The 27,208-nt window shown below is 41.6% G+C and overlaps 1 protein-coding gene across 1 annotated transcript; it reads left to right on the plus strand.

Moving 5' to 3' along the window:
- The first annotated feature begins 1,897 nt into the window (after window positions 1-1,897).
- ttc12 (tetratricopeptide repeat domain 12) lies at window positions 1,898-25,807 on the plus strand. Its single transcript, XM_084466852.1, has 21 exons — window positions 1,898-2,244; window positions 2,474-2,658; window positions 2,762-2,795; window positions 3,974-4,051; window positions 4,164-4,285; window positions 4,780-4,839; window positions 5,258-5,329; window positions 5,806-5,866; window positions 6,596-6,784; window positions 11,440-11,509; window positions 12,622-12,710; window positions 13,720-13,888; window positions 14,222-14,317; window positions 14,474-14,537; window positions 14,696-14,830; window positions 15,152-15,247; window positions 15,613-15,681; window positions 17,395-17,496; window positions 21,840-21,939; window positions 22,566-22,803; window positions 25,111-25,807. Exons 1-21 carry the CDS (start codon window positions 2,190-2,192, stop codon window positions 25,178-25,180), a joined length of 2,154 nt encoding a protein of 717 aa, XP_084322978.1. The 5' UTR covers window positions 1,898-2,189; the 3' UTR covers window positions 25,181-25,807.
- Window positions 25,808-27,208: the final 1,401 nt, after the last annotated feature.

The following is a 27,208-nucleotide window of genomic DNA, read 5'->3' on the forward strand; positions in this document are numbered from 1 at the left end:
GAGAGAGAACTAGAGCCTGAATCACCTGATTCCTGACTGAGGGTGTCACATAGTAAGAGCATTTTCTTGTCATAGCAATACCCTGTCCCATTTTTACAGCAATTGAGTCAATATGGTCAGACCATGACAATTGATAATTGTTACGCCCCCTGGTGGCTCGGAGTAGGACGCAACATAAGGGCAACAGGTTTGGGCAAGTGAGGCTGCAGTCACACAAAATCCAAGACAAAAGGTGAATTCAATATAAAGTATTTATTTACAAAAAAGCAACACAGGGATCAACAAGGACTGTCAGTGGCACCAAAGAAAAGAACACAACAAAACCCACACCCCCATTGACAGGTGCTTTGCACCCAAAAAGTACAGTGGGTGGTGCTCACTCTAACCTAGGGTATTAACAACAGGTAAACCTACGTGTATGCAATATGTAAACCCCAGGGTATCTTACCTGTCCTTATTGACCCTGTGCGCACAACCAAAGAATTAACAAAGGCAAAGACAAAACTAAAGTAGGCTGCTAACAACTAAAGTACTGAGGTTTAAACAAGTGTGTAATAACTAAAGACAATACAATAAACCAACAAAGAAACCAAGCACTCGCAACCACTAGTAAACACTAGCCAATACGCTCCAAAAAAACAAGCCAACAGAGCTCAACCAAAGCTCTGCCACAGCTCAAACCAAAGCACCCCCCCCCCATTGACAAACAAACACAGGACTATTTAAAGGGGAATGGTTGATGGGAGATCTGGAACAGGTGTGGTGATTTGGTGAATGGGACCAGGTGTGCACATCTGAGAGTTTGGAGAATGAAAACAGGAGGAGGAGACAGAACAACAACACAAACATACTACACAAAAACAGAACACAATACATGTAGGCCTATACCATGTATAACAGATAAGACATACAGAACACTGTACGTAACAATCATCTATTATAATACCAAGTAATTTCATTTTCCTTACTTGCTCTATTGGAATACCACCCATAGATAGACTTAAACAGGAGTCTCCGGCAATCCTTCTCCTGGTACCAATAACCATGCACTTAGTCTTAGTGATGTTCAAAACTAATTTGTTTTCCTCTACCCAATCAGACACAGTTTGTAATTCTTTGCATAATACATCAGTCAGTTCCTTGCATGTAGACGCAGCACAGAACATAGTTGAGTCATCAGCATACATTACTACTTTTGTCTGTTCCAGAGCATAGGGCAGGTCATTGGTAAAGATAGAAAATAAAAGAGGACCCAGACAGCTTCCTTGAATGAGCAGGTGGATCAGATTGCAAAACTAACCCTAACCCTAACCCTGGGAGAGAGTGGAGCTCACAGTTAAACTGTGTAGATTAAGGCTGGCTGGGTCACTGTGGGCTAAATCATGTGAATTATGTGAATGTGGGAGTTCAGAGACAGTAAAACATATCTTTCTGCCGTGTATAAAATATAGGACAGAAAGACATATATTGTTTGATAGACTGTTAGGACTAAGAGTTGAGTCTTTTTCAGTTTTTTCTTTGTTTGGACACTGTGAGAACCACAAACTGATCTCCAAGGCAATTCTGCAATTCCTGCACAACACAGGACTGTATGTAAAAATCAAATTCAACATCGGACCTGGGGAGGGCAGTAATACGCTAAAAAAGCGTCTAACTGCCGGAATCCTACAAGAAGAAGAAGAAGAAGAATGCTCCACCCAGTGGTCAAACACAAAACTGCATGTCACCAAATACACACACACTCTCTCTCTCTCTCTCTGGTAGACCATAGGAGGAAAATACCTCAACAAACACACGGAGGCAGTGTTGATCTGCTGCTGAGGGCAAGACAGCGCTTACGATGGCAATGGCCCAACGTCACGTTTTCCTTCGTAAACATACATGTTGAATACGGAAGCTGGTCGGGTGAACTGAGTAGCAATGGTAAAGTATTTAATACGGGACAGGGTTTTGAACAGCTACAGTATACATTAAAAGTGCTGTAAAGTAACTTTTCAAGCCGCTAGCCTGCTGGTCTGCAGTATACATTAAAAGGGCTGTAAAGTAACTTTTCAAGCCGCTAGCCTGCTGGTCTACACCCTGTGTGGGACACACACAGGGCTCTCCGTTGTACCCTCTTCTGTCACGTGTGCACTGTCACCATGCCTACGGCTGTCGTGGTAACAACAAAGGGTTGACTCCCCGGCTACATGATGGACCAAAGAAAGGACTTGGAGAGTTTCCTAAAAAACGTTGACACAATAAGTAAGTAAGGTCTTGGTGTGTTATAGGGCGATCGAAATAGCCTCGAATTCTTCCGTGTGAGTGGAAACAGCTGAAATGCACGTATGGTACTTTTGTTTTACAATCATAATAACGCGACATCGAGCCTGTCTTGATCACTTTGTACAGAGACTACACTTACTAGGGAATACAAATGCAGGCAGTAAATGAATAGTCATTCATGGAAGAGTGTTTCTGTGGTTGAAATCAGGCGAACTGGTGAACGAGCTGCATAGGGCTGATACAGATGAAGCCCAGCAGCACGCGGCCGCAGAGAGGGCGGACCGCTACCTCGCCGCTCTGGAGGATGGGGGGGTGGACGGCTCGTGCAGGACTGTTGTCAACCGGACAACCATCAACACGAACCCCTCCACCACACCCCCCCCTGCTATCATGGTAGACAAACACATTCGCTTATGCCAACATATATCCCAAACACAGTTCATCTTAATATGCTGCCCTGTCTTTCTGTTTTCACTCTCCCCCCTGTGTTTTTCAGTGTCCTCCTCAGTACAGCTCAGATGTAGATGCAGGTGAGTAAAAGTAAACTGACATCGTCCCAATTACAACTAAAACACATTTATAATGCCATGATTTGATGAGTGGTTATACAAATTCTACTACATATCTGTGTAAAGGAGGCTGGCATGCAGCATTTATGTCCCTGCTCTGAATCTATGATGCTAATTGCACGCCAAGAACAAGAAGCTGTCAACTTGGTCCACATTGTTTCATGTGCAAACTTGCCAGTAAATAGTGTGACCTTATATGTCGACATTGAACACTTCAAGCAGAATATGTGGTTAAAAAAAAGGAGCGCAGCAAATTATGGCATGCTGGAGGCAGACAGGACAGACAAGCTGTGTTAAATGACTTCCACTGCGTGCTCATTTTAGAAAACTACCTACCTTCAACTGACATTCATGTCTTTGTCTCACTTAAAAAGAACAGCGTTCCCCACCATCATCATGATCATCATGATCATCATTAGCAACCCTGTAGGGAACTTCAGGAACTGGAACTCTCTTCACCCTCATTCCCCCTCCCAAAAACTTCTCTGACTTAAGAAATTCCAGTAAAATAAATTAAATCATGACAATAAATCACTATCAATCACCTACATATCATTTTTGATATGCAAATGATGGCCTCTGACAATAATATGCACAGCAGTGCGTCAGAGCTCTTACTACATCCAATCTGAGATCTCCAAAGATATACATTTAAATGAATGTCAGTTAAGTCACTGTCTATCACATAAGGAGGTAACACAATGGGGATATAGTCTATGGCCCAATGACAAATGCCCTTGCAGTATTATAAACGTAACAGTGACGGTGGTGACATTCCCAACATACATTCAAATCCCAAGCTGTGCAGTGAGTGATGTGATTTTCATTACCCAGCAGTGGTTGTTCCACCAGAGAGAGTAGGCAGAGCCACCGCAACAGACTCACACTTCAGCTCACTACTGTGTGTAGTAGCAAACAGTTTTTTTTTTTTTTCACCGTAGATGGCGCCAAAGAAACTGAAACAGATACCTTTGAGATTTTAACACATTACCTAGATAGATCTTTTGACTGCTTTTAACTGTTTAACAACACGCCTTTAGAGAGCCTAATGCTAAGTGAATTGATGGATACTTTTTTAAAGGGGCATTAAAGCCTACTGCATCTGTACTAATCGATCTTATGAATATGTTGGTGTCAAGAGAATTACCTGAAGAGTCTGGAGAGAGATGTGGAAGACAGGATGCAGAGAAGGAGAGCAAAGGAGGAAAGGGCAAATGGTTTGTAAACATCTGTTCCCTAATTTTTTATTTAGAGATAAAAACCAGTTGCACTGCTGTTGTCAAGTAAATTGTATTGCTACATGCACATAATGTCCACTTTTTGCCACAGAACTCAAAGATAAAGGAAACAAAGCTTATTCACGACAAGACTACCAAACGGCCGTGGAGTTTTACAGTGATGGATTGGCAGAATTACGTGACATGCAGCCACTATACACCAACCGAGCACAGGTAAACGTTCAGATGCCTTCAATTAATGACTCGACCTGTTGGAGACTTGGTGCCACGTCAATTATTTTTGTTTCTACTGGGAGATGTGAATCAAGAATCTGTGGAGTGGCTGGTCAGCGGGAAGGTCTGGTCTCACCTGTGGAGTGTCTGGTCAAACTTTCTTTTACAGGAGGTGGAGCAGTGTGGAGTTGACCACAAGGGGTTCAACAAGTGTCTCAGAATTCAGATTTTACTCCTTCGTTAATGAGCCACAGTTGTTCTGATGTCTTCTGCCAAACTGACTTGTCTCAAGTAGTGTACAGTTACAGGAATGTGGTCAGAATTGAATCTGCTTTTAAAATGTAAAAAGGTTTCCCTATTGACGGTAATACTTCACTGCACCATTTGTGCACACACAACAACCTGATACTTTACCTCCTGCGGTCACATTTATTCACTGTGTTTTGTTAGAGATTACTTCATGTCGTCTAACGCTGAACAATGCCTTCCTATAGGCCTATATTAAGCTGGGAGAGTTCAACAAGGCCGTCATTGACTGCGAATGGGCCCTGAAGGTGAGCTCTACTTTGGAAACTGCAGGTCGCTCAGTTGATACCTAATTTTTCATGGTGTCATCTCCAAGCCAAAGTTTCTGTAATCCCGGGTACTCAGAGGACCATAGGTATGGTGTTGCAGTGATCTCATAATGGGTATTGGATTTTGTATTTTTTTTTTTACACAAGGCTGCACTTATTGCACTGCATCGCTCTCTATGATGAGCTTTTCAGGTTGGACGAAAGAAAAATGAAGGCAATAGTGCATTTCCACTTCATGCTAATTTGGTATTCCTTTCCCTTGTACTCGATTGCCTCTAGCTAGTTAATAAATAAATAAAACAAGTTAACTAGTACAACATGGCAGGATATAAACGTGTGTGGTAGAATATATAAGTAACCTGTCACTGTTTCTCTTGTTTTCTGCCTGGTCTGTCAGTGCAATGAGAGATGCATCAAAGCTTATGTACATATGGGCAAAGCATATGTTGGCTTGCGGAATTATAAAGAGGTGAGCATGATCACCCCTCATTAACATTAATCCCTCCCCCACAGTTCAATTTTGTACATATATCAATCTATATATACCAATCTGTATTTGAAATACAGTCACCTGACATCTGCAATGCATTTTCTTTTTAAATCATGATTATGATAATTGTGATATGTATATCAATGTTTGATCAAGCATATCCTGCAGCTATCTGAAATCCTTAGTGGTAAATCTTGGCAAAGCAATTTTGCCTTTTGACAAACTAGGCCATCCAAATCTTACTGGCACCTGGTAATTAAAATGTAAATACTTAAGAATGCATGGTCTACTTCCTATCATGGTTTTAAATGTGTCTTGGCCACTTATTCGCGCTGATAGACATATTGCTGGTGCCACAGTCCTATTGATTTCCATGGTCCCGGAAGATATCAGGGGAGAACAACAACCTATCATATTACAAGGGTGATGTACCAAACACTTTTTTTTTTTTACAGGCAAGAAACTGCTATGAAAAGATTGTGGAAATTGAACCTGAGAGGCAGAAAATGGTGAATGGTAAAGAGAAAGTTTAACAATAACATGCACAGCAGTGCATAAGAGATAAAGAGAAAGTAAATGTTGGAAACATATTGCTGGTTCTGTCCTCACTCCTTAGGCATTATAATGTCAGACTATTGCAAATGTGATGTGAGGGTGGGGTGGGGGATGGGCGGGTGGCGGATATTCATTGTTATTATAGGAGACAAAAAGGTCTCTCTTCCCTGCATAGTTTCATTATTATTCTTTTCTGTCAAAAATACCAATTCAGATTTTTCTTTTGCCTGTCAGATGACCAAACCATAGAGGAGGCATCCTCTTTTTACTTTTCTCCCCTTTTAAAACCTTTCATTCATAGTGTCGCAATCATCACACTCCTTAAATGAATCCAGTGACATTTAGGAAGACGAGGGATTGTGTTCAATATCAATTTTGAAAGATAGCAAGTCCAGTTTGGATTTGAGTGAGCTGTGAAAAGGTAACAGGTGTAAGAAAAATGAATGGTAAATTATTATATACTATGTACTGTATAATTATTCCTTTGGCATTTGTCAGCAACTATAAAGTAGTTATAAAGTAGCATTACATTAATTATTCATTACTGAAGGTGAGGAAAGTTAAGGGAAGACAGTGAGGGGAAGATGGCTTCATAGGAGGCCTACTCTACTAAGTGGGGGGGGGGGGGCATGATTGCTCATCTACCTCTGATATCATATTTTTTCACATGTTTCATCCTTGTCCATGCAGAATACCTGACTCAGCTGGAATTGGAAGAGGAGCGAGAGAGTCAGGAGTTAAGTGCCACAGAGGAGTTTGACAGGGGAGGACAGAAGGCCTCCACAGTGCCTCAGCTACTGGAGAAGCTCTCAAGGCCCAACCAGAGCCCCCTATACTACTGCGGAGGGCTGGAACTTCTGTCGAAAGGCATTACTGACTGTGAGTGCACTGTGGGGACGTCCTCTCCAATCCTTTCCTTTGATAGGTTCTCTATCTCATGTTGTTCGACTACCTGCTCAACTGGTTGCAACAGGTTCCTTGTGTTCTATAAGGCCTACAGAGTCAAAATTATGGCAAAAAGAGAGAGAGAGAGGGAGCCCCATTAGCTCAAAAGAGGGAAGAGAAAAGGTGGAAAACCATTAGCTAGGCAGGTCACATTGACTTTCGATACTTCCGTATTTGTTTATACATGATTGGCTGAGGGAGACTTTCCAACACTGGGCGAAAGGGGATACATCAAAATAAAAAGTCTGTTTGTTGTGGGTAACAGTCAATTTGTCAATACCTACAAAAACTGAGGTGAAAGAGAGCCCTTACCCTGGCTGTAATTGATCGCTCTTCATGGTCCATGGTTTAACCCATGGTCAAAAGGCAAATATTGTGTCCTGCTTCGATAGCCAATGGGCAAAGAACAGTTAAGCAACAGAAGTAAGAAAAAGTCTATTGGAAAAGCGACTAAATGTCGTAATACTGGTGCATTCGGCCTGTTATGGCTGCATGTATAGATTGGGGCCTAATGTAATGGCCTAATGCCTCCAAATGGCATCTCGTTTGTCCATCTCGTTTGTCCTTCACAGTCCAGAGGTTTGCTGCTTCCTATGATATTAAGGAAGTGGCAGAGCGAGACAAAGTACAATGGTAATAGGGTTTGGGAGAATAAATAGCATATTTACAGCTAAAGCATTTCAGAGAGAGGACGCAATGATAAAAAATAAAAAAATGGGTGGATTTTCATTTGGGATGACATTCAAATGATAGTGTTTCAATAGAATATATCACATTACCGGCTTTCACACAAAGCACATTGGTTTGCCAGCTCATTGGTTTGCCAACTGATCTAGGAAATAGCCACCGATATCACACATATTCTAAACAAGTTGTAGCTGATTATATTGTTTTGTAAACTCTGTTCACTCTTTATATTTCTCCCAACTGACAATTTCACAGGATTACCAAATAACTTGCTGAAATAGTATTTTCTAAATTGATTTATCTGGCATACTGCAAGAAATGTACAGCATCAACCTAACTTTTATTTGAACGTGAATGAGGGTTTGAGGTTAACTAAACAGCTTAATTTGGGAAATTAGGGAAAAGTAGCTTTTTACGACGGCATGAGAAATTCAGTCTTTATTTCAGGAAAATACTACTTCTCCAATAATCGTTCAAACACATACATGTGGGTAGAGTATATATCAGGTAAAAAAATAATATTGACTCAAGAAGAAGTCAAAGTAGTTTTCCAAATAATTAGTTGAGTCATTTATTGTTGAAATAAGCCGAGCAAGATGTACGTTAATATCCAGATTTCCAAAATAGGAATTGATAATTGCTTGTCGAATATAAATATACTAAATATAACTATTCAAATTCATTGGGTCAATTATACATGTATGAGCTTGCAATGGATCTCCTCTGTATTATGTCTTCATTGTATCAACAATGCAGAGGATCCACTGTGTGCATTTAACGCGGGTCTGATATATATCAGTATATATATATCAATCGAAGTCCCTTTCAACGTTAACAATGTCACTAGGCAACCGTTGTTGTTGTTTTTATCAATGAGGCTATGCTACGTTTCACAATGTCAACTTAAAAACTTACCATGCAGTATTGTGGAAGTTTCTCAAGAAGCTTTGTCATGCTAATCCACATAAATGAAACATTGACATGCGTCAATTAGTCATGCATCACTGGAGACCTTGTAAAGGGCATCTCGTGTCTTTGTTACCTAGACAGAGCGTTTATTGTATTACTCTTCCCTGTGTTGCATTTTGTTTTCACAAATATACCTGAGTAAAAGTGAATGATATGTAACACAGTAAATATGACACTTTACTACCAATCTCTGCACATATGAGATGATAAAGTATGTGCTACGCCTCTCAAATTTGTTTTGCTCCGTTTACTTTACAACATCTGTCAAATACGATTCATTGACCGGTTTACAGTGCACGAGGGCAACCTCATTTTTGATTTCATAAAATAAAGTGAAAAACGTTCACGGCTCTTTCCCTTCTAGAGTGAAAACACCAGAGCGTGTACTGTGGCTATTTCATCCACCTGACCCCTTTGTGGTTGACCATAATCCCACAATTACTCTTTGGATACTTCACCCCACACTTCAAAAGGAACCTCCATCCACCACTTTCGCCCCATTGGCCTCTGCTCCTTCACACACATTCTGCCCAAAGCTCTGCTGTGTGTGTGTGTGTGTGTGTGTGTGTGTGTGTGTGTGTGTGTGTGTGTGTGTGTGTGTGTGTGTGTGTGTGTGTGTGTGTGTGTGTGTGTGTGTGAACTGTTTAATAAAAAAGGCTTTTTATTCTTTAGAAGTTCATTCGTTTTAGACATTTTATTCAAAATTATTATTTTTAAAACTTTTTATTTATTTGGCAAATAATGTTCACTAAATACAAGTTAATGTACATCACAGTAGACATTCAATTTTACACACTGCACTGGCTTTCACTGTATATATCTCTGAGCCTACCAATACAGCGATACTAATATTAGCTGGTTTACATAATTGACAGTAGATGGGAAATACAGGAATCAGTAGAATAGCGACACGCTTAAAGGATAGTGTGTAAAACATAGTCAGTGACAGTGATAGTGCAAAACAGTGAGTTGTCAGTAGCCTAGGGGCTACAGGCGTGGATCGGGGAAGAGGGGCCTCCATTGGCCATCACAAATTGCAAAAGTGGGTGAATGAAATGGTATATGAAAACTGTAGTTATCCCAGTGATTGTACTGAGCGCCACAACAAAAAGCCAGAGAAGGGATGAGGGCTGATCTGAGCAAGGCTTCTGTATGTGCATATTCATCCGGTTATCTGGTACAAAGGATTCAACAATTTTGGGCCAAACTTAGTGAAAATCATTTAGAGAAAATAAATGGCATGTTTGAGGTTCTTTTGTTTCAATTCCAAATGGTAAACATAGCCCAGAAGGGATCGGATTAACGTCAGAAAACCCTAGCCGCATCTTCAATGATCAATGATGTGTAAGTGTACAACAGACACGGGACACAATTCTGGATGAAGGACCACCAGAGAGGAATAAAACACCTTGTTGTCTATTCTTGTTAATTGAATTAGCAGAAGTCTTTGAAATCCCAATGCCACGATTGCAGGAAATGCCCCTATTGGCATTGCAATCTGAACTCTCCTTCCCCTAAATCTTTTAGATAACACTTAGCTGCACTCTGCGATTGCTTCAAAGCATTGCAGAGTTGCAGTCCAAAATGAGTCCATTTTTACAGTAGTTGAAAAGGCACAATTGCGCAGCAGACATCAAGCCACCAAGTGCTCCAAGCAGCTCTCACAAAGCTCTCTGCCATGTTGTTTCATAAGCGTCTGCGCCTGTTGCACAGTGGATCTGTACACTTGCTGTTGCACTGTGTCTTGGTGCTCAGGGTCTCTGCAATTGAAATTAGACGGGAGATTTATTGTATTCCAAATTAAGAAGACAAAACTTGACATGGAAACTCAAATGCGGATATTGTAGGGTTCTTTTTTTTGCCATTTTGGCGGTTGTTGGCCTTCCCATATGGTTGGCTTGTCCATAGTGGTTGACAGCCCTAGAAAGTTTGTCAAGGTGTGAAGAACTGTCGTGGTTGTGCAAACTGCATATGTTGTATTGTCAGTTAGTAGCCCACCATTTCCTTTCTCCCCCACCATGTACAGTCTTTTGCTTGTATGTATTGGCTTCTTTGAGTGCTGGGAAATTGTACATCACATGCATCCGGCTCTGATTCATTCATCGGTTTTGGTTTCATCATGAATGTATTCGTCACCCAATGTCTTTTGTATCTTGATACACCAGCTCTCTCTCTCTCTCTCCCTCACACTGTATAATGAAAAGGCACAAACGACAAAAATGAAAAGAGAGCAAGGCTCTAGGGAGAGGAGGAATGGTAATGCCAGCGTTGACTTGACAGATTCCTTCCCCTCAAAGCACAGCCCTGTCACTGGTCTGCTGTCTGCTGGGCTCAAGCAATCAGTTCCAACTCTTTTTTCATACTCATTCTAGTAGGGAGAGCTCACAGTAAAGGACAAAACCGGTCTGGATGATCAAACCACCGTAAACGTATCATCAAGAAAACATCTGTTACTATTTTAGAATTTGTGAAATTGACCTCCTTGTACAGAATCTGCCAGAGAGCATTTATTGTGCACGTGCCTGTAAACAATGGCAATACAGCACTTTCAACTCGGAATCAATGTGCGATGGTCAGTATGGAGTTTGTTGACCTCATATCAGTGAATCCCCATACAATGCATGTGCACTATGCACCCTTAACACAAAGACCAAAATGCTATATTGCCATTCTTTACATTTGTGGCTGACACACTGCTGAATGCTCTTTGGTAGAATCGGTTTTAGGTTGTCCTTGAACCAGTGGACAATTTGAGCTATACAATAAAATGTCTTAATTTGAAAAAAATAAGTATTATATATTGTATTATTATAACGACCAAAATATAACTACAACTGAACATCCACAATGAATCAAATGACAAAAACTGGTGTCTGGAAGGCAGGAAGTTCTCTGTGTTCTTGGCCGATCATTGAGTGTTCTCTGTCAAACAGGTACTGGCCAGACCCTCTTCCGGCTGAATAATGGATTCAGAGTGGTCATCAGCAATGACACAGTAAGGAGGTAAGAGGAAGGGGGCCAGAGGGCGGGTGTGGTACTCAGATGACAGCTCTCACTGGGATTCTGACTGATGACTGCTGGACGACGGCCTTCCACGAAGGAGAAGGCCGGTCAACTCTATAACTCAGGTTATTTTTTCTTGCCTTTGCCCCTGTCTCTCCTACTCAATGACTTTTAAAAACAAATGAGTGAGGAGACTCGGAAGAGTCCTTGAATTTGTGTTTTTTTTCGTCCCTGAAACCCAAAAAAAGATTCACACTGAAAGGGCGGGAAGGAGGGAGGGGGGTGATGATGTCTCCCCTATGTCCGATTAGGACCAGGATAGTATTGTAGTATATATAGTATTGCCTGTCACTTGATCCCAACGTCCCTGACATCATTCAAGCCCCCTGGAAATGGAGCGTCTCAGAAAGTTGTCCGATCTGTTTGTGTAAAGGGATTGGAAGTGTCAAGCTTGATGAAACGGCAGACGGGGCTTAATAGAATGAGGGGGAGCCACATCTTACCGAGATCTTCAAGAGGCCACGTGTTGAGTGAAGGGCCACATCAGTCTTGCCCGACGCAGGCGATATCACTCCTGCCACACCCAAAAGGAAGCATTAACTAATGCCCTCGCCACTGGAAACAGCCCAGGCTCAAGAACCAAGTATTAATCCTTTCTGCAATTAGCCTGATCTGCACTCAGGGTGCTCTGTATTAACTCCCCCACCCCAAACGCTGTATAATTTGTTCATGCACTGATGGCCAACCTTTTGACTGACTATTTGGTGATATTGTCAAACCTTTCTGCTGTCGTTTGTTTAGTCTATATCATTTGTGGTTGGTGTTTATTTGCTTTCATCTACGTTTTGTGTCTCTCGGTTCCCTTTTCCTGCATCATTTTAATTTGCTGATATAATATGTGCTTTGTGTTTATATGCTTTTATCTACACGTTGGTCTATCTGTGCTCACACGTATTCATTCATTTAATGGTCATCGTCGATCATCGTAGTCCCCGAGTGCACTGCCCGACACCCACCCTCCTTTTCATGGGACATTTCGGTTTTTATTTAGGTCGGTGACCTTTTCCGACGAGCTCCCTCACTGAGAATGCCCTCCTGTAATTCCTCCACAGCAGTCTGTCACACGATTCGAGGACTCTGTGCGCCCCAGAGCTTTGTGCGTCGGTGCTGAGATTATGGCGAGTGATTTGCAGTGGAAACGGTTGGTGGACTTAGAAGTTCTATACTTCATTTCCCTCCCCTTCACATGCTCTCCTTCCCCCACCCCCACCGCCCCCGCAAACCCTTTCGGTCGAGCGACGCTTCATTCTCACGATGTTCAGGTGGGCATCATGAAGGGAGAGCCACTTGAAGGGCCGTACATGCTTAATTACGCCATTGTGTTATTATGCAGCTTGTCAAGGAGCTTTTCTGATGCCTCCCCTGTGATTAAGTCCTCGTGGTTCTTATGAGTCAAGATGTGTGTGTGTTTGAGCGAGAGGGTTTTCATATTTTATTATATATGCTAAATACATAAAATATGCATGTCGCTTTTGCTTTGCCCTGTCGGGGCTTATTTTAGATAATGACCGACGACGTTCTATACATTATCCCGTTTATTACACAGCTACTTGCCAAAATGAAAAAATAACTTCACACGGTATGTCTTTTTACAATTACCATTCGTAGTGTTGATCAGTAGAGAAATAGTCAGCCAAAGACGTTGACGTCGCTTAGCAACCGAGTACGCTGGGGTTGATAAGTTACCGGACTACCTGTGGAGTGATACGAAAGACGTGAATCACTCCACTTTCCTTGACAGTGGTCATTATATGCTTAGCAACGGTCATTATTGAAAAATAATTCACCACCGGAAGTGGGGAAGGCCCATGCAAGTGAACGGAGCATTCCACAGCATTGAGAAGAGCTGTGTAATAATGCAATATAATTGCAATTATTACACAGCATTGAGAAGAGCTGTGTAATAATGCAATATAATTGCAATTATCCATATTCTCATAATTTGGATCATGATAATATGAGTGAATGAATATTGGCTGATGAAATAATTACTTTTCTCACTATACTTTTTTTTTTTTGCATGTGTGTGTGTGTGTGTGTGTTTGTGTGAGATGAGCAAGTGCGGCATCACTCCCCACTTAGAGAATATAACTGATGCTTGATGTCTGTTCTCTCCACGCATGCATCCACTGTGTTTCAATGCACTTCAGATGAAAACCAGAAAACGCTGATGGCGTGCCTTGTGTCCAGCCAGTCCATCGTGGACTCTCTAGCCTCGGAACACACAGCGGTGCGACAGGAAAGTCTGTCCCTCCTGTGCTTGTACTCTCAGACTCAGCGCAGCAGACACATGGCAATTGACGACCTGAATGTGCAAATGTAAGAGATTGCACCTTGTTTTCAACACGCCACAGTCAGCACTATCAATACGACGATACAAGATTAAAAATTTAGACTCCTTGCCCTGGGACACAAGTTGTTTTTTCGTCTGGGGAGCCCTAATAAAAATGAACTTGATTAAACTTTGTCCCTACTGGGTCCCTGCAGATGGTAGTGAAAACATGTTAGTATTTATAACTGCAATTTTGGAAGTTATAAAGTAAGCTAGCTTTGTTGTATCAGCACAATTTCCATCTTGTTTATTTAAATTTTAATGCATTTATATGTGAATATGATCTCTCTCTTCCTCTCTGTGTCAACATTGATTTAAAGGTTGATGAAGAATCTAATGCAATGCATCGCAAGCCCAAAGGATCAGGAAGAGATCAGAGCTCTGGCTGTTCTGGAGAACTTTGCATCCGAAAACAAGTATAACCAAGCTTTATAGTTTTCCCTTTCTAAAGTGTATGCTCAGATTTAGAAAAAAACATAGAAGCACCAATTCACAGTTGAGTTAACCAATTAACCATTGGTTTTGGTTCAGAGATCTGAATATTGGTTTATTATTTCTTATTTTCCCCACAGGTTTTGCATGCAGCTACGGGATAAGCTAACTGAAACTGTCTTAGTCCCTTTCACAACAATACTGGTGAGACCAGTTAAATTGGAATTAAGATTTGATACATACAAATGTAATAATAAACTGAATTACACAGAACCCTTTTGGAATATGTCTTGACACACGGTGTGTGTGTGTGTGTGTGTGTGTGTGTGTGTGTGCGTGTGCGTGCATCAATCCTATTTTAGAAAACCTTCAACCTGACCAATCAGCATGTTCTTCCGTCTTTGATCTCATCAATCGGCTGTCTTGTCCGTGATGATGTCATCCGTCATAATATGGCTCACTCACCGGAATGTTGGGAAGGGTTTGTGGTTGCCTTGGTGAGTATCAATGGTATCAGACTGTGTTGTCAGAGTGTGGAGTTTGTGGGTGTTTCCTCTGGCTACACGTGTGTCTCTGGATTGGACTCATGGACGGCCCCAATCCCATGGATAAGGGAGTGAAATAAAGGGATGGAAATTAAAATAGCATTTTAAATGTCAGCCAATAAATTCAGCATTAAATGGATTGGGGAGATCCATCCCATGGTATTATCATATCGACATTACTATACCTGGGTACCAGCTGTTTGTAATATACTGTATGTATATATATATATATAATTTGTTAACATTTTAATGGCTTTTGATGTTGCTCTGCAGAAACAGTGCAGCAACAGTGAATACAGAGACAATCTTTATCCGCTGCTTGGACTGATCTTCAACATTTCCACTGCAGTCACCTCTCCTGGTCTCCAGGTAGGAGAAATGCTTTCTGAGTAGAAGAATAAACAACACCTTGTAGCTTTGACTTAGCGCCTCAGCCATGATTTATGTGTAGAATATAATATACTGACTATTGCAGGGGAAAGAGAAAAATATCAATATCTGCCTTTGTTGTTTTGAAGTGCAGTGCAGTGCTGTCAAAGTATACCTCTGCAAATATAAAAGTAGTTAAGTGAAATTCAAGCATCTCAAAGTTGTACTTAAGTATTAGTACTTTGAAGTCCGCCCTGCTTAGGAGATGAAAAAAGAGCATCTGTGTGGAAAAGATGGTCGGATAGCATTAAATAAACCGGTGTTGTGTATGTTCACCAGACTCCCTCCTAAATTCTTACTTGTAGGAACACGGCATTCCCCTCTGCACGTTGTGTCTGGCTCTGCTGAGTGATAGCCACGGAGGAATAATCACTGTGAGTAATGGAGCACTTATTTTTCTTCTTCTTTTTCTTCTTCTACTTCTTCTACTTCTACCTCTTATTCTTCACAATCAGACAAGTCTGCGTCCAACAGGAATAGTTAACTTTTGTTTGCTGTCATAGCTTCTGGTGAAACTCTGAACTGAAAGTTCAGAGTTGCTGCTTTTTTAGACTGATGGATATCCGAAAACTCCCCCAGGTGCAAAGAAACAAAAAACAAACATATTTCTGCCAACATGAGAAAATAAAACAATTCATCATGGGTAATTGGATGTTACGAATGTGCTGTTGTCACTTTCACTGGCAATGCCCCCCCCAAACAACAGAGAAATAACACTGCTTGCCGGAATGTGCAACGGCCCTGCTTTGTTCTGAGCGAGCCCTTCTGTTTTTGTGTGTTGTTCCTTACGTGTGTCATCATTGTTGATTAAAGTCCCGGCTGCAGGAGCTACTGTGTGTGTGCTAATGAGTAACACGGTAGTATGTTCGTTGCCCTCTGTGCTAATGAGTGTTATTGCTTGTATGCAATGTGTCCCCCTGTGCTCCCGCCATACCCCCCCGATGTTTGTCCTTGAGTCATTTTATGGACTATAAAACTCATTGTGTAGATTTTTCCATTTGGATTAATTTCACTTTGTAAACATTCCCCTCCTCTTCACTTCCCCACACTGTTCCCTTCAAATGTTGACATTTATCTATTGCACTCTGATTGTTTACATTTTCAACTTGTCCCTTCAGTTATCATGCCAAGAACAAGTGCAACACGTGTCCCATTCCGATAGCCAGTGAAAAGTACACCGTAGTTACACTGATGCACACCTTATATAGTCAGTCATCAGTACAAACTTATTTTATATTCTCATCCGTTTTCTTAATTCCTTATTGGATAAACTCTTTACCTGACTCCATAGTTTAGAAGCTCTGCATGGGAATGGTGTCCTGGGACCTTACCTGGTGTGTTTATTAAGAATAGGACGCCTCCATGCCTTAAATTAAACTAAATTTAAACTTGCACACTCTGTTTATTTTTGGCCCATCTGTTCTCAGTGAAAAGCCCCTCAGTACCCTGGTGCTGTACACAATTTATAAAGCTGACTACTCTCCAACTCAGGGGAAGAAGTGTTGTAGTGGATTTGTGTGTGTGTGTGAGTGGGTGGGGGTGGGGGTGATGTACAATGGGACCGGATTAAAACGGGAGGTTGTTTTATTGGGCTGACTGGAGAAAATAATGGAGGTGGTGGGGCACCTCTGACCCCCCCCATCATCTCTTCTTCATCCTTCACTTTTGCTTCTGTCGTCTGAAATGTAACGTTCAATCTGCCATTGCATTTATTATCACTTCATGATCTCGCTTTACCTCCAGAAATGGTCTCAGGCCGCTGCTAACAGTCTCAGGATCCCCTTGCAGCTCTCTGGGAAGTGTGATTTACCCCCTCCTCACCCCCTCTTCACTCCCTCCCCTCTCTGCACTCCCAATAACCCCTGCCCCCCAGCCTCCCTCTTTATAGGCCCACCTTCTCTCGTTCCCCCAAGAAGACTCTAGTTTATTTATCTCTCTCTACTACTGCCCTCTGGCCATTTCTTCCCAACTTGTTGCCTTACGATACCTTTTTGCCTCTCTCTCTCTCGCTCTCATCTGAGCCCCTCCGAGTGTGACCGCTAAGGCCTCTACTCTCTCCGTCCTTTTGTTTTCCCTCCGTCCCACAGAGAGCAGCTGGTGTGCTCAGCCATGTTCTCCCACAATGCAGTGCGGCCCTTGAGCTCGCTGTCCGCAGGGGGGTGGTGACCACCATGCGCCGGCTCCTGAAGGTACGTACGCCGATCAATATCGTTGGCGTCGCATCATCGTGATCACCATCATCATCAGAACTTTTTCCCCTGTGTTTCATCACTTGTGCTCACATTGTGGCTGGTTTTGATACCGGTATCAAACTTTCTTTACCTGAAAGGACAAAACAAGCACTGTTTATGTGCCACTCATGCCTTTATAAGGGCTCCACCCACATATTTATTCCCCGCCTCCTCCTCACATCTCCGGCACCTATTGGCTCATCACTGCTACAAGCATGCTTTTGCAGGCTATTGCTTTTGCCATAATAATCTTTTTTTGTTTTTGTTTATTTTTGGGAATTCAAAATTCTAAAACATTTGACGATGATGATTTCAGGAATATAGTCAGACTTAAAGGACAATTCTGGTCAATTCTTGTCTAGAAAGAAATAGAATGGTTGAAATTTTGATTATTGGTCCTATCTCGGGTATTTGGCTCATTTCAAATCGCCCCTGCCTGCTTTAGAATGGCTGTCTATGGGCATTCTCAAACCTGTCCTTAAAACAACCCTAAACGTTCGTTTTCAGAAATGTGCAACTCACAGAGTGGTTAGTGATGGTTGTTTATGTTCCAAATCAAGTATCGTAGCGAAATACAGTTTGTCGTGTTTTATTTGGCATTTTGTAAATCTCATTGAAACGGAAACCAAACCGGAAACGGAAATGGCGCTGTTTACATTTGGTTGTAGTCTTTTCACTCGGTTCTCCGCATCAGCAGTAGGGCTAGAACCGAGCGAAAAGACTACAACCAGCCCCTCTTTCCGTTTCCGGTCAACATGCAAAGAGTCTTCCAACAGAAATCAATAGATTTACAAAATGCCAAATAAAACACGACAGAAACTGTATTTCGCTACGATACTTGATTTGGAACATAAACAAACATCACTTACAACTCGGTGAGTTGCACATTTCTGAAAACAAACGTTTAGGGTTGTTTTAAGGACAGGTTTGTGAATGCCCATAGACAGCCATTCTAAAGGCCATCGACACCATGCCTCCCCCCTTTGCTGATGCTGGCTTGGCGAGGAAAGGCCACCCCCCTCCTCTGCACTCCCCCATCGACGATGCCCTCCAGCACTCCCCCACCGATGATGACCTCCAGCTGTCTCCCATTGATGATGACCACCAGCCTAATCTCTCCCATAGCCACAACGACAACTCCAGTTCCACTGTCTCCTCCCTTTATGATTTTCCAGATGAATTTAAGAAACTGAGAAATGTTGGCACCAAACTTGCATCTGCGTCAATGATACCATCCCCACGTCATGACCACAGTCTGATAACACCCAAGCGGAGGGCGCCCCAGCCCCCCCCTCCCTGTACTGATAGTAGTCCTGATTATTACTGAGACAAAAAAGGGTTCAGCCGTAGACACAGCACAAAGGAAGTTTTGCATAATCTGTTGAACCCAAGGTTGCCTACATCAAAACATGGCAACTTTTGCATTCCTGCTGTAATCACTAAGAGAGTAAACAAAGGGAAACTTAGACACACTGCTAACCTCTCAAATCTCACACCTATTCCCTCCAAACCAAAATCAACCTTAAAGCCTATCAATAACACCATCAGGATGGGTCTACTTAATGTTAGGTCTCTTAATAACAAATCTTTTTTAGTTAATGATTTTATTACCACTTCTCAACTGGATTTTATGTTTTTAACTGAAACATGGCTAGAAAAAAAATAACAGTGCAACTGTTCTGATAGAGACAGCTCCTCCCAACTATAACTTTTTTGATGTATGTAGATCTGGAAAAAGAGGTGGAGGGGTCGCTGCTATATTTAAAAATGTATTTCAGGGGAAACGGATGCTATTTGGTGATTTTCCGTCATTCGAATACCTTTGTGCTGTATTGAAATGTTCCCCCAGAGTTCTATTAATTATTTACAGACCACCCTTATTTACAGGCCACCCACATACCCACATATGATCCTTCACTGTCTGACCATTTCTGTGTTTTCTTTAATATATATTTTATTCCCAACATACAGACAAAATCAAATACTGTCAAAAAACGGTATATCAATGAACATTCTAATGTACTTTTTAAAAAGGCCATCTCCTTGCTACCACCTCTCAACCCATGTTCTGCTGATGATCTTTTAGAAAACTTGAATTTGAAAATTTTGAAAGTCATAGATGTCATTGCACCTTATAAGGTTAAAACGATTTCTGGAAAGCAAAAAAGAAAAAAAAGCTGCTTTTGTAACAGCCCAGAAAAAAGAATGCAGGAAGGCTGAACGCATATGGCGTAAAACAAAACTTCATATTCACCATGACATCTATAAAGAGAGCCTCCGTGCCTATAATTTAGACTTAAAAAGTGCTAGAGAAACATTTTTCTCCAATATCATTAAAACCAATACTAATAATGCCAAAACCCTATTTGCAACTGTTGACAGACAGTTGCAGGTGACTTCCTGATGCCAGGTGACTTCCTGGCATCAACTGGTTGCTATGACACCTTCCAATCTGGATTTTGACCCCTTCACAGCACCGAGACCGCCCTTATTAAAGTTGTAAACGACATCCGTCTTAACACAGACTCTGGCAAAATCTCAATACTAATGCTACTAGACCTCAGTGCTGCATTCGACACTGTAGACCATACAATACTTTTGGACAGATTAGAAAACTGGGTGGGGCTTTCAGGCACAGTCTTAAATTGGTTTAGGTCCTACCTACAAAATAGGAACTACTTTGTTTCCATTGGCGACTTTGTTTCAGAATCAACAAACGTGACATGTGGAGTCCCACAAGGTTCGATCTTAGGACCCTCTCTATTCAACATCTACATGCTCCCACTAGGGAAAATCATGCAAAATAGCAATATTGACCATCACTGCTATGCTGATGACACGCAAATCTATGTATCTCTATCACCAAATGACAATCAGCCCATAGATCTGTTGTGCCAGTGCATTGAGCAAGTCAAATACTGGATGTGCCAAAATTTCCTTCAACTAAATGAGGACAAAACCGAGATAATTGTATTTGGTGCTAAAACCGGAAGGCTTAAAGTTATCCAACACCTTCACTCTCTGTCCCTGAAAACCTCAATCAAAGCCAGAAATCTAGGGGTTATCATGGATTCAGATTTACATTTCGACAGTCACATCAAATCAGTTACAAAATCTGCATATTATCACCTTAAAAACGTAGCAAGACTTAGAGGGCTCATGTCTAACGAAGACTTACCAACACTTGTACACGCCTTTATCACTAGCAAGCTTGATTACTGCAATGGTCTCCTTACAGGTCTCCCGAAAAAAACTCTAAGGCAACTACAGCTTGTTCAGAATGCTGCTGCTAGAGTTCTAACAAAGACTAAAAAATGTGAACATATTACACCAATTCTTAAATCATTACATTGGCTCCCTGTATGTCAGAGAATTTATTTTAAAATCATGTTGCTAACCTATAAATCCCTACATGGTTTAGGGCCAAAATATTTAACTGATATGCTTCCACTACATAAGCCTTCTAGGCCACTAAGATCCTCTGAGACCAATCTGTTAATTATCCCCAGAGTCAACACGAAACATGGGGAAGCAGGATTTAGTTACTATGCAACAAATAGCTGGAATAAACTCCCTGAGGATTTAAGACTTGCCCCAACTCTGACAGCTTTTAAAACAAGACTGAAGACTTTTATGTTTGCTTTAGCTTTCTGCTAAATCTTAAATCTACAATGCTTCTATTTTTTATTTTATTAGTAACTTTGCCTTTATTTTCTCACTTTCTAAAATGCATTTTTTTTTGTAACTCTGCCTCTCTAAAATGTTTTTTTAAACTTTGCCTTTATTTTCTATCTATTTTACTTTTTACTTATCTATTGTTTTCTTTTATTGTATGAAAATGTTTATATGTGAAGCACTTTGAGTCTGCCTTGTGTATGAAAAGTGCTATATAAATAAAGTTGCCTTGCCTTGCCTTGCCTTGCCTAAAGCAGGCAGGGGTGATTTGAAATGAGCCAAATACCCGAGACAGGACCAATAGTCAACATTTCGGTGTCAACCACTCTATTTCATCCTAGACAAACCAGAAAGGGGGCTCAATGTTCAAAATACCGGAATTGTACTTTAAGCATATTTCATGTTTTTGCATTCAAAATTGTCCTTCATTACTTCCTCTTACCACATGAAAAACTTGAAATGTTGGTAAAGCTTAGAAGATTTAGTCCATTCATTTTGTGTATATATATATATATATATATATATATATATATATATATATATATATATATATAATTGTTTTATATATATATATAATTGTTTTATATAATTTATTTTGTATCCATATATTTCCATATATAATCCAGGGAGCAGGACCAACCAGCACTAAGTATGCCATTAAGACCCTCACAGTGTGTACTGCTGCCAGTCACCTGGCACGAGAGGAGCTGATGGAGTCTGATAAAAGTGAGGGATGATTGACACGCTGGCATTACATGTTCAAGCTGCTTCCTTAAACTATGAATAATGTGTGTGCTGCCTGACCTAGTATTCAGATGCTGAAACTGTGTGTGAGTGCGCACGCATTCATGTTTGTGTGTGTGTAGGTAAGGAGCATACACTTGGGAGTGCATGTGTGTGCGTATGACAAATTGAATGTGCTGTCTATATGTGCTTTGTGTCTGTTTATCTGTATCCAGTTTGTATTGTTTATGCAGTTAAAAATGTAGAGGAAATAAAAATTAGCGTATGACAAGATTAAAGATTGACAGCTTTTCTTCTGAAAGTGTTCTCTGAATGCAATTCAGGGTGTAGAACATCAAGTGAAAAGTCAGGACATTTTGAAAATGTAAGTATACAGATGGACGTTTTGCACAGAAAATGAAAAGCAAAGCATTTGAGTTCACACTAACTGGGTGCACCATCTGCTGCACAATTATTACAAATAATTGGTATGGGTGCTGTTGGACTCAACAAATGCAAAATGCACCAATCTGTGCCTAAAATGTACTTCAGAGCGGCGTCAACAAAGAGCAGAAGCCCAGAGAAGGGAGACGATATGGTTTCCTTCACGTTTGCCCTTTCTGTTCCAGGGCTGTCGGCCCTCCGCCGCCTCCTGCGGTCCAGCGGTGATGAGGTGGTGCTGGGGAACGCCGCCCTCTGCCTGAGCCACTGCCTGGAGGTGCAGGGAGCGGCTCTCAACCTGCTGCCCACCGACGCTGTTCCTCTGCTGCTGCGCCTGGCTGCGGCCGACAACACCCCCGCCGGGAGGACGGAGGCCCAGCGCAACGCCGCCATCACCCTGGGGAAGCTGTGTCACACTGAACCCAGGTGGAGCTCTCTTACCCCTCTTTGCGGTGTCTCTGCCTTTCTACCTCTCTCGCTCTCTCTCTCTCTCTCTCTCTGTCTGTCTCTCTGTCTATATATCCCTCTTTCTCTGTCTGAGCCTACTGATTCTAGGGAGGCAGGGAGTCACGTACGATGAGTCAAATGCTCAGGGTGCTGAAAATTCCTTTTTTTTTTATTCATAGTCATAGTTCATATTCAGAGTCATGGCAACATTGTACTACGGACGGAAATGGAAGGTCTTACAAAATATTGATGATGATATCGATTGATTCAGAATGTGCATAGCGCATATGATTTATTAAATCGCAGAGTTGTGCACATAACGAACGTTGAATCGTAACTCCATGACAGCCGCTAGCTTAGAGCTCAACCGTCATTGGGGCTCATTAAGAGAGTTTTTAAGCATCCAATAAACAAAAAGTTGTAATCCTATGAAAAATGAATGCCGTCGACACCATCCGCAGTCTCTGCGGAGACACTAATATTTCAGTAATATATAGGTAATATTTTCTCCTTTCACGCTCGAACTCTTCGGATGGAAATGATGTGTAAATGAGGGAATGTTAACAAGTAATGCAACAACTCTATTGATGTCGTTTTTGCGGCAGACGGTTTTCACACATTTTTTTGTCAGAGTTTGTCATGTCGAAGCTGGGCTGTTGTATTTGCTTTGGCGTGAATAATTGGAAAGAACATCCCAAGTGTATTTCTTTGTAACGTTTCCGGTGCAACCCAGAATTTAATAACCTAGTAAACCAGATATAATTACATTTCAGGAAAGCATGACACATGGAGACAAATGTTTCCCACCTTGAATGCTAAATTTCATCCCAGCCAGGCTTTAGAAATGAGTCTCAAAGCCTAGAATAGATGCATAGATGATGCTACTATAATAGCAGATAGTATAGATATTATATTACATCATACAATATAGTGATATAAATGTAAATGTTTTTTTAACCTCACTGCTTTAAATATATTCAGTCCCTGAGATTATGAGTCCCTGAGATTGGTTGAGAGTTGAGAATTTTGCAAGAATGTCTTAATGGTCTTCATTAAAATACCACATGCTTGAACGCCTCCAAAGAAATGTCCATGAATGAGGCGTAAACACGCTCAGCATTGCGACCATTGACAAGTATGAGGGCAAATTTGTTGCATAGAACGCACATCTTTGGCCCACAGTGGCTCATATGAGGCTGACTGGCTTGCTGAGCAGTGCAAGAACTACTCAAAGTACTCAAAGGACTCAAAGTCTCCAGTTATAGAAGTCCTGAAACTCACGGAAACTATTGCGACTAAAACATATTGAGAAGAACAGTTCCAGGCTATGTCTGAAACATACTCAGGGTTTTGGGAATTCATCCTTGTTTCAAAGCAAACAAAGACAAAACAAGCTTTATACGGCGTGTGTCTATATTTAGATCAGCCAAAGTGACTACGCAATAAATAATATCCTAATACATAAATAAAAATAATCTAAAATCATTGAGCCATTTCAGTTCTCCTGATATATGTGCGTGATCAAAGCGTCATGGTTGTCGAGTCATCAGTGTGAGTTGCCTACAGAGCAGAGGTGTGCGTCTGAGGCAGTACTTTGTACATGGCCTCAGGAGGAACTCCGGGGAATCAGGTCTGAAGATGATCAGACATAACAGGAGACACACCGTACCTGACGTGTTCCCACATTGGAGATACTCCTGGGAAGAGCGTGTAGGAGGCAGGAAGGAGCGTAAAAAAGTCTGTGTTTTGTCAAACACATCGAAGATGGCGGGAGAGGCGACCCACTCCATAATGCTGACTCTTATTGTGGTGATATTAATACTGCATTTATTTAGACAGATACGCCATGCTAACAGAAGCGTGGAAAGCAGAAGGAAGTTGGAACGCAAAAATATTGTCAAGAAGAGAGAAGTACGAAGCAGCTCCACTCCGTGCTCCCGATATCACGCCAGTCTTGCGATAGAAACGTCATCAACGCATTAGCCACACAACCACTCGCTCGTGGTGGATTCTCAGACTCTCCAATTCCTCAGACTTTATAGATTTAATTCCAGAGGGGCAGATTCTGACATTTTCGGGGACACACACCGTGGATTATACAGAGGAGCTCAGGCTCCCTGTGCATGTGTGAAAGGCCTATTAGTTAGCTGTACCGTGACTCAAAGCGCTTACCTTTTACATCCCCCGAGAGACAGACAGAGACCCCCCGCCATGACGCATGTCGCAGTCAAAACAGGTTTCCTGTTCCTCGTCTCCTAATCCCTTGTTTCTCGCCTCCTCTTCCAGACACATGCACAAACTGCGGGAACTGCACGGTGTCGAGGTCCTCCACTCCTGCATGCGGCTCGTCCCTTAACTCACCGCTGAGCCACGTGTGTGTCAGACGTCTTTCATTCCATTCAAAATGTCTCCTTCCCGTGTGATTTCCCTTGTATTTGACCGTGCGTTTCAATGTCACCTCGGCCTCGAGAAGGAAATTAAATAAATAAATCGACCCATCGCCCATCACATTTGCGCTTTTTCAAGCATGCTAATTACTCGGGACCACATGTACCATCTCGTCCCATTGATTAAACCCCCAGACGAGAGTCATCACACCCTCTAGCCTCACCTCCCCCACGCCCTCCTCACAGCTGTGTGATCGTGTTAGAGGTCCCATAGCTCAGCCTTTATTCCCATTGAGGAATATGATATAATCTTTTTTATATGTGTGTGTATGTAAACCGCTGTCAAGGGCGGTTTGAGACGGCAGCTTAAGTTGATTGTCTATGACCGCTACTTGGCCCCTCAGCCCTTGGATATAAGGCAGCCTGTTTTTGTCTCTGTCCTTACAAATAGGGAATTGATATGGTTTTGTGTAACCACGTTTTTTGTGGCCATTCAAGGCTGAACGATCTCCATTCGCACAGCTGCTACAGTGGCACTTATAACGTGATATTTGGAAAACGACATTAAAAAAACATAGGTTTTTCTGCTTTAGTGGTTCTAGTATTGTATCGTTAAGTGCCATGGCATCCTAAATATAAACACATAAGTGGTAATCTATGTGCTGAAAGAAAAACAGATGGAGGGCAAGGTGCTTGAGATTCCAGTCAAACAGCTTAACATACATACACACAATGACATGTCAATATTGCCCACACAGCAACACCATTATGACGGGATGAGATTAATTTATTGGGCTTTAGAGTTCATAAAACAATAAATCCTTCTGACGTTTGAACTGATTCTTGTGTAAAGTGCAGTAGCATGCATTGCTATTCTGCACAGTGCCTCACACATGGGCCATAATTGCTGGCAATCGCTTGAGCCCTGCGGTATGCACGCCTCATTCTAACTCCACTGATAGATTCTGCATTTGAAAATGCTATTTTAGTCCCAGACTCTGGTTAAATGGACTTTCCTTCTTCTCTTTTACATGATCTGTTTTTGTTATTCCAGAAAGGTCTCAAAAGAATGATTGGAAAATGAAATTGAAAGCTCACGACAGCTTAACCATAAGTTAAATCAATTTCCCCTAAAATAAATATATGTAAATAGGGATCGACTTTTCGATACATATTACACCAACATTCATTTCTCTTTCTGCCTTTAATAAGTTGAGAGGTAAGTGAACAAACAAAAAATCAGGAACGTAATATCCACAAATCTTTCACCTTGTGGTGACAGCTGCCCAAACGTCTTTACCATGTTAAACCATGTTATGTGATGAAATTACACATGCACGCCGTCACCATCTAACAAACGTAGTGTGACAAAAATGGAATACCTGCAGAGTTATTACCGTAAGCCTCCGTGTTGACAGGGGAGGAAGGAGCCAATGAAGATCTGGGAATTCTTTGTTTGTTAGTCATAGAAATTCAAACCATGAATAAATCAAGCATTGAGGACACAAGCTTCCAGTACAAAATAAAATAAATAAAAAGACTGCGCAGGTTATGTGTGCTTTGCAAAGTACTTAATTTGCAATGAGGGCGTCTTTATTCTTTATGGATATTCCAGAGATAGGTAAAACCGTAGTAAGAGGGCAAACTATTCCACTGAGCTGTTTTCCAACCTGTGCCCAGGTAAGGTATTTGTATGTTTTGCATACATGTATAATGTATTAGGAAGATTTCATAATATTGTTGTTTTTTAATGGGAGACCACACATTTTCATGAATGTTTAAACTCTGGATACATATGTCAGGGGTGGAGCCAGACTTTGTGTACATCCGGGGCTTAGCCCTGAGGGCGGTCTGGGGGTCCTCCCCCAGAAAAATTTGAATTTCTAAGATGCGATTTCCTGCATTCTAATCCATTTTAGGGTGACCTGCTGGACATTGGCAAATCCTAAATCCCTTCTAATTCATAGCCTACATTTTCAGTTGCAGGGCCTGCTCAA

The sequence above is a fragment of the Micromesistius poutassou genome, assembly GCF_964030765.1.
Source record: "Micromesistius poutassou genome assembly, chromosome: 4".
Classification (NCBI taxonomy): Eukaryota; Metazoa; Chordata; class Actinopteri; order Gadiformes; family Gadidae; genus Micromesistius; species Micromesistius poutassou.

Excerpts from the sequence above, each read along its gene's own strand:
- ttc12 (XM_084466852.1), top strand. The coding sequence starts at position 2,190 with ATGATGGACCAAAGAAAGGACTTGGAGAGTTTCCTAAAAAACGTTGAC. Across the intron at positions 2,659-2,761 it reads CACCCCCCCCTGCTATCATG|TGTCCTCCTCAGTACAGCTC; the intron begins GTAGACAAACAC and ends TGTGTTTTTCAG. Across the intron at positions 6,785-11,439 it reads GTCGAAAGGCATTACTGACT|GTACTGGCCAGACCCTCTTC; the intron begins GTGAGTGCACTG and ends TCTGTCAAACAG.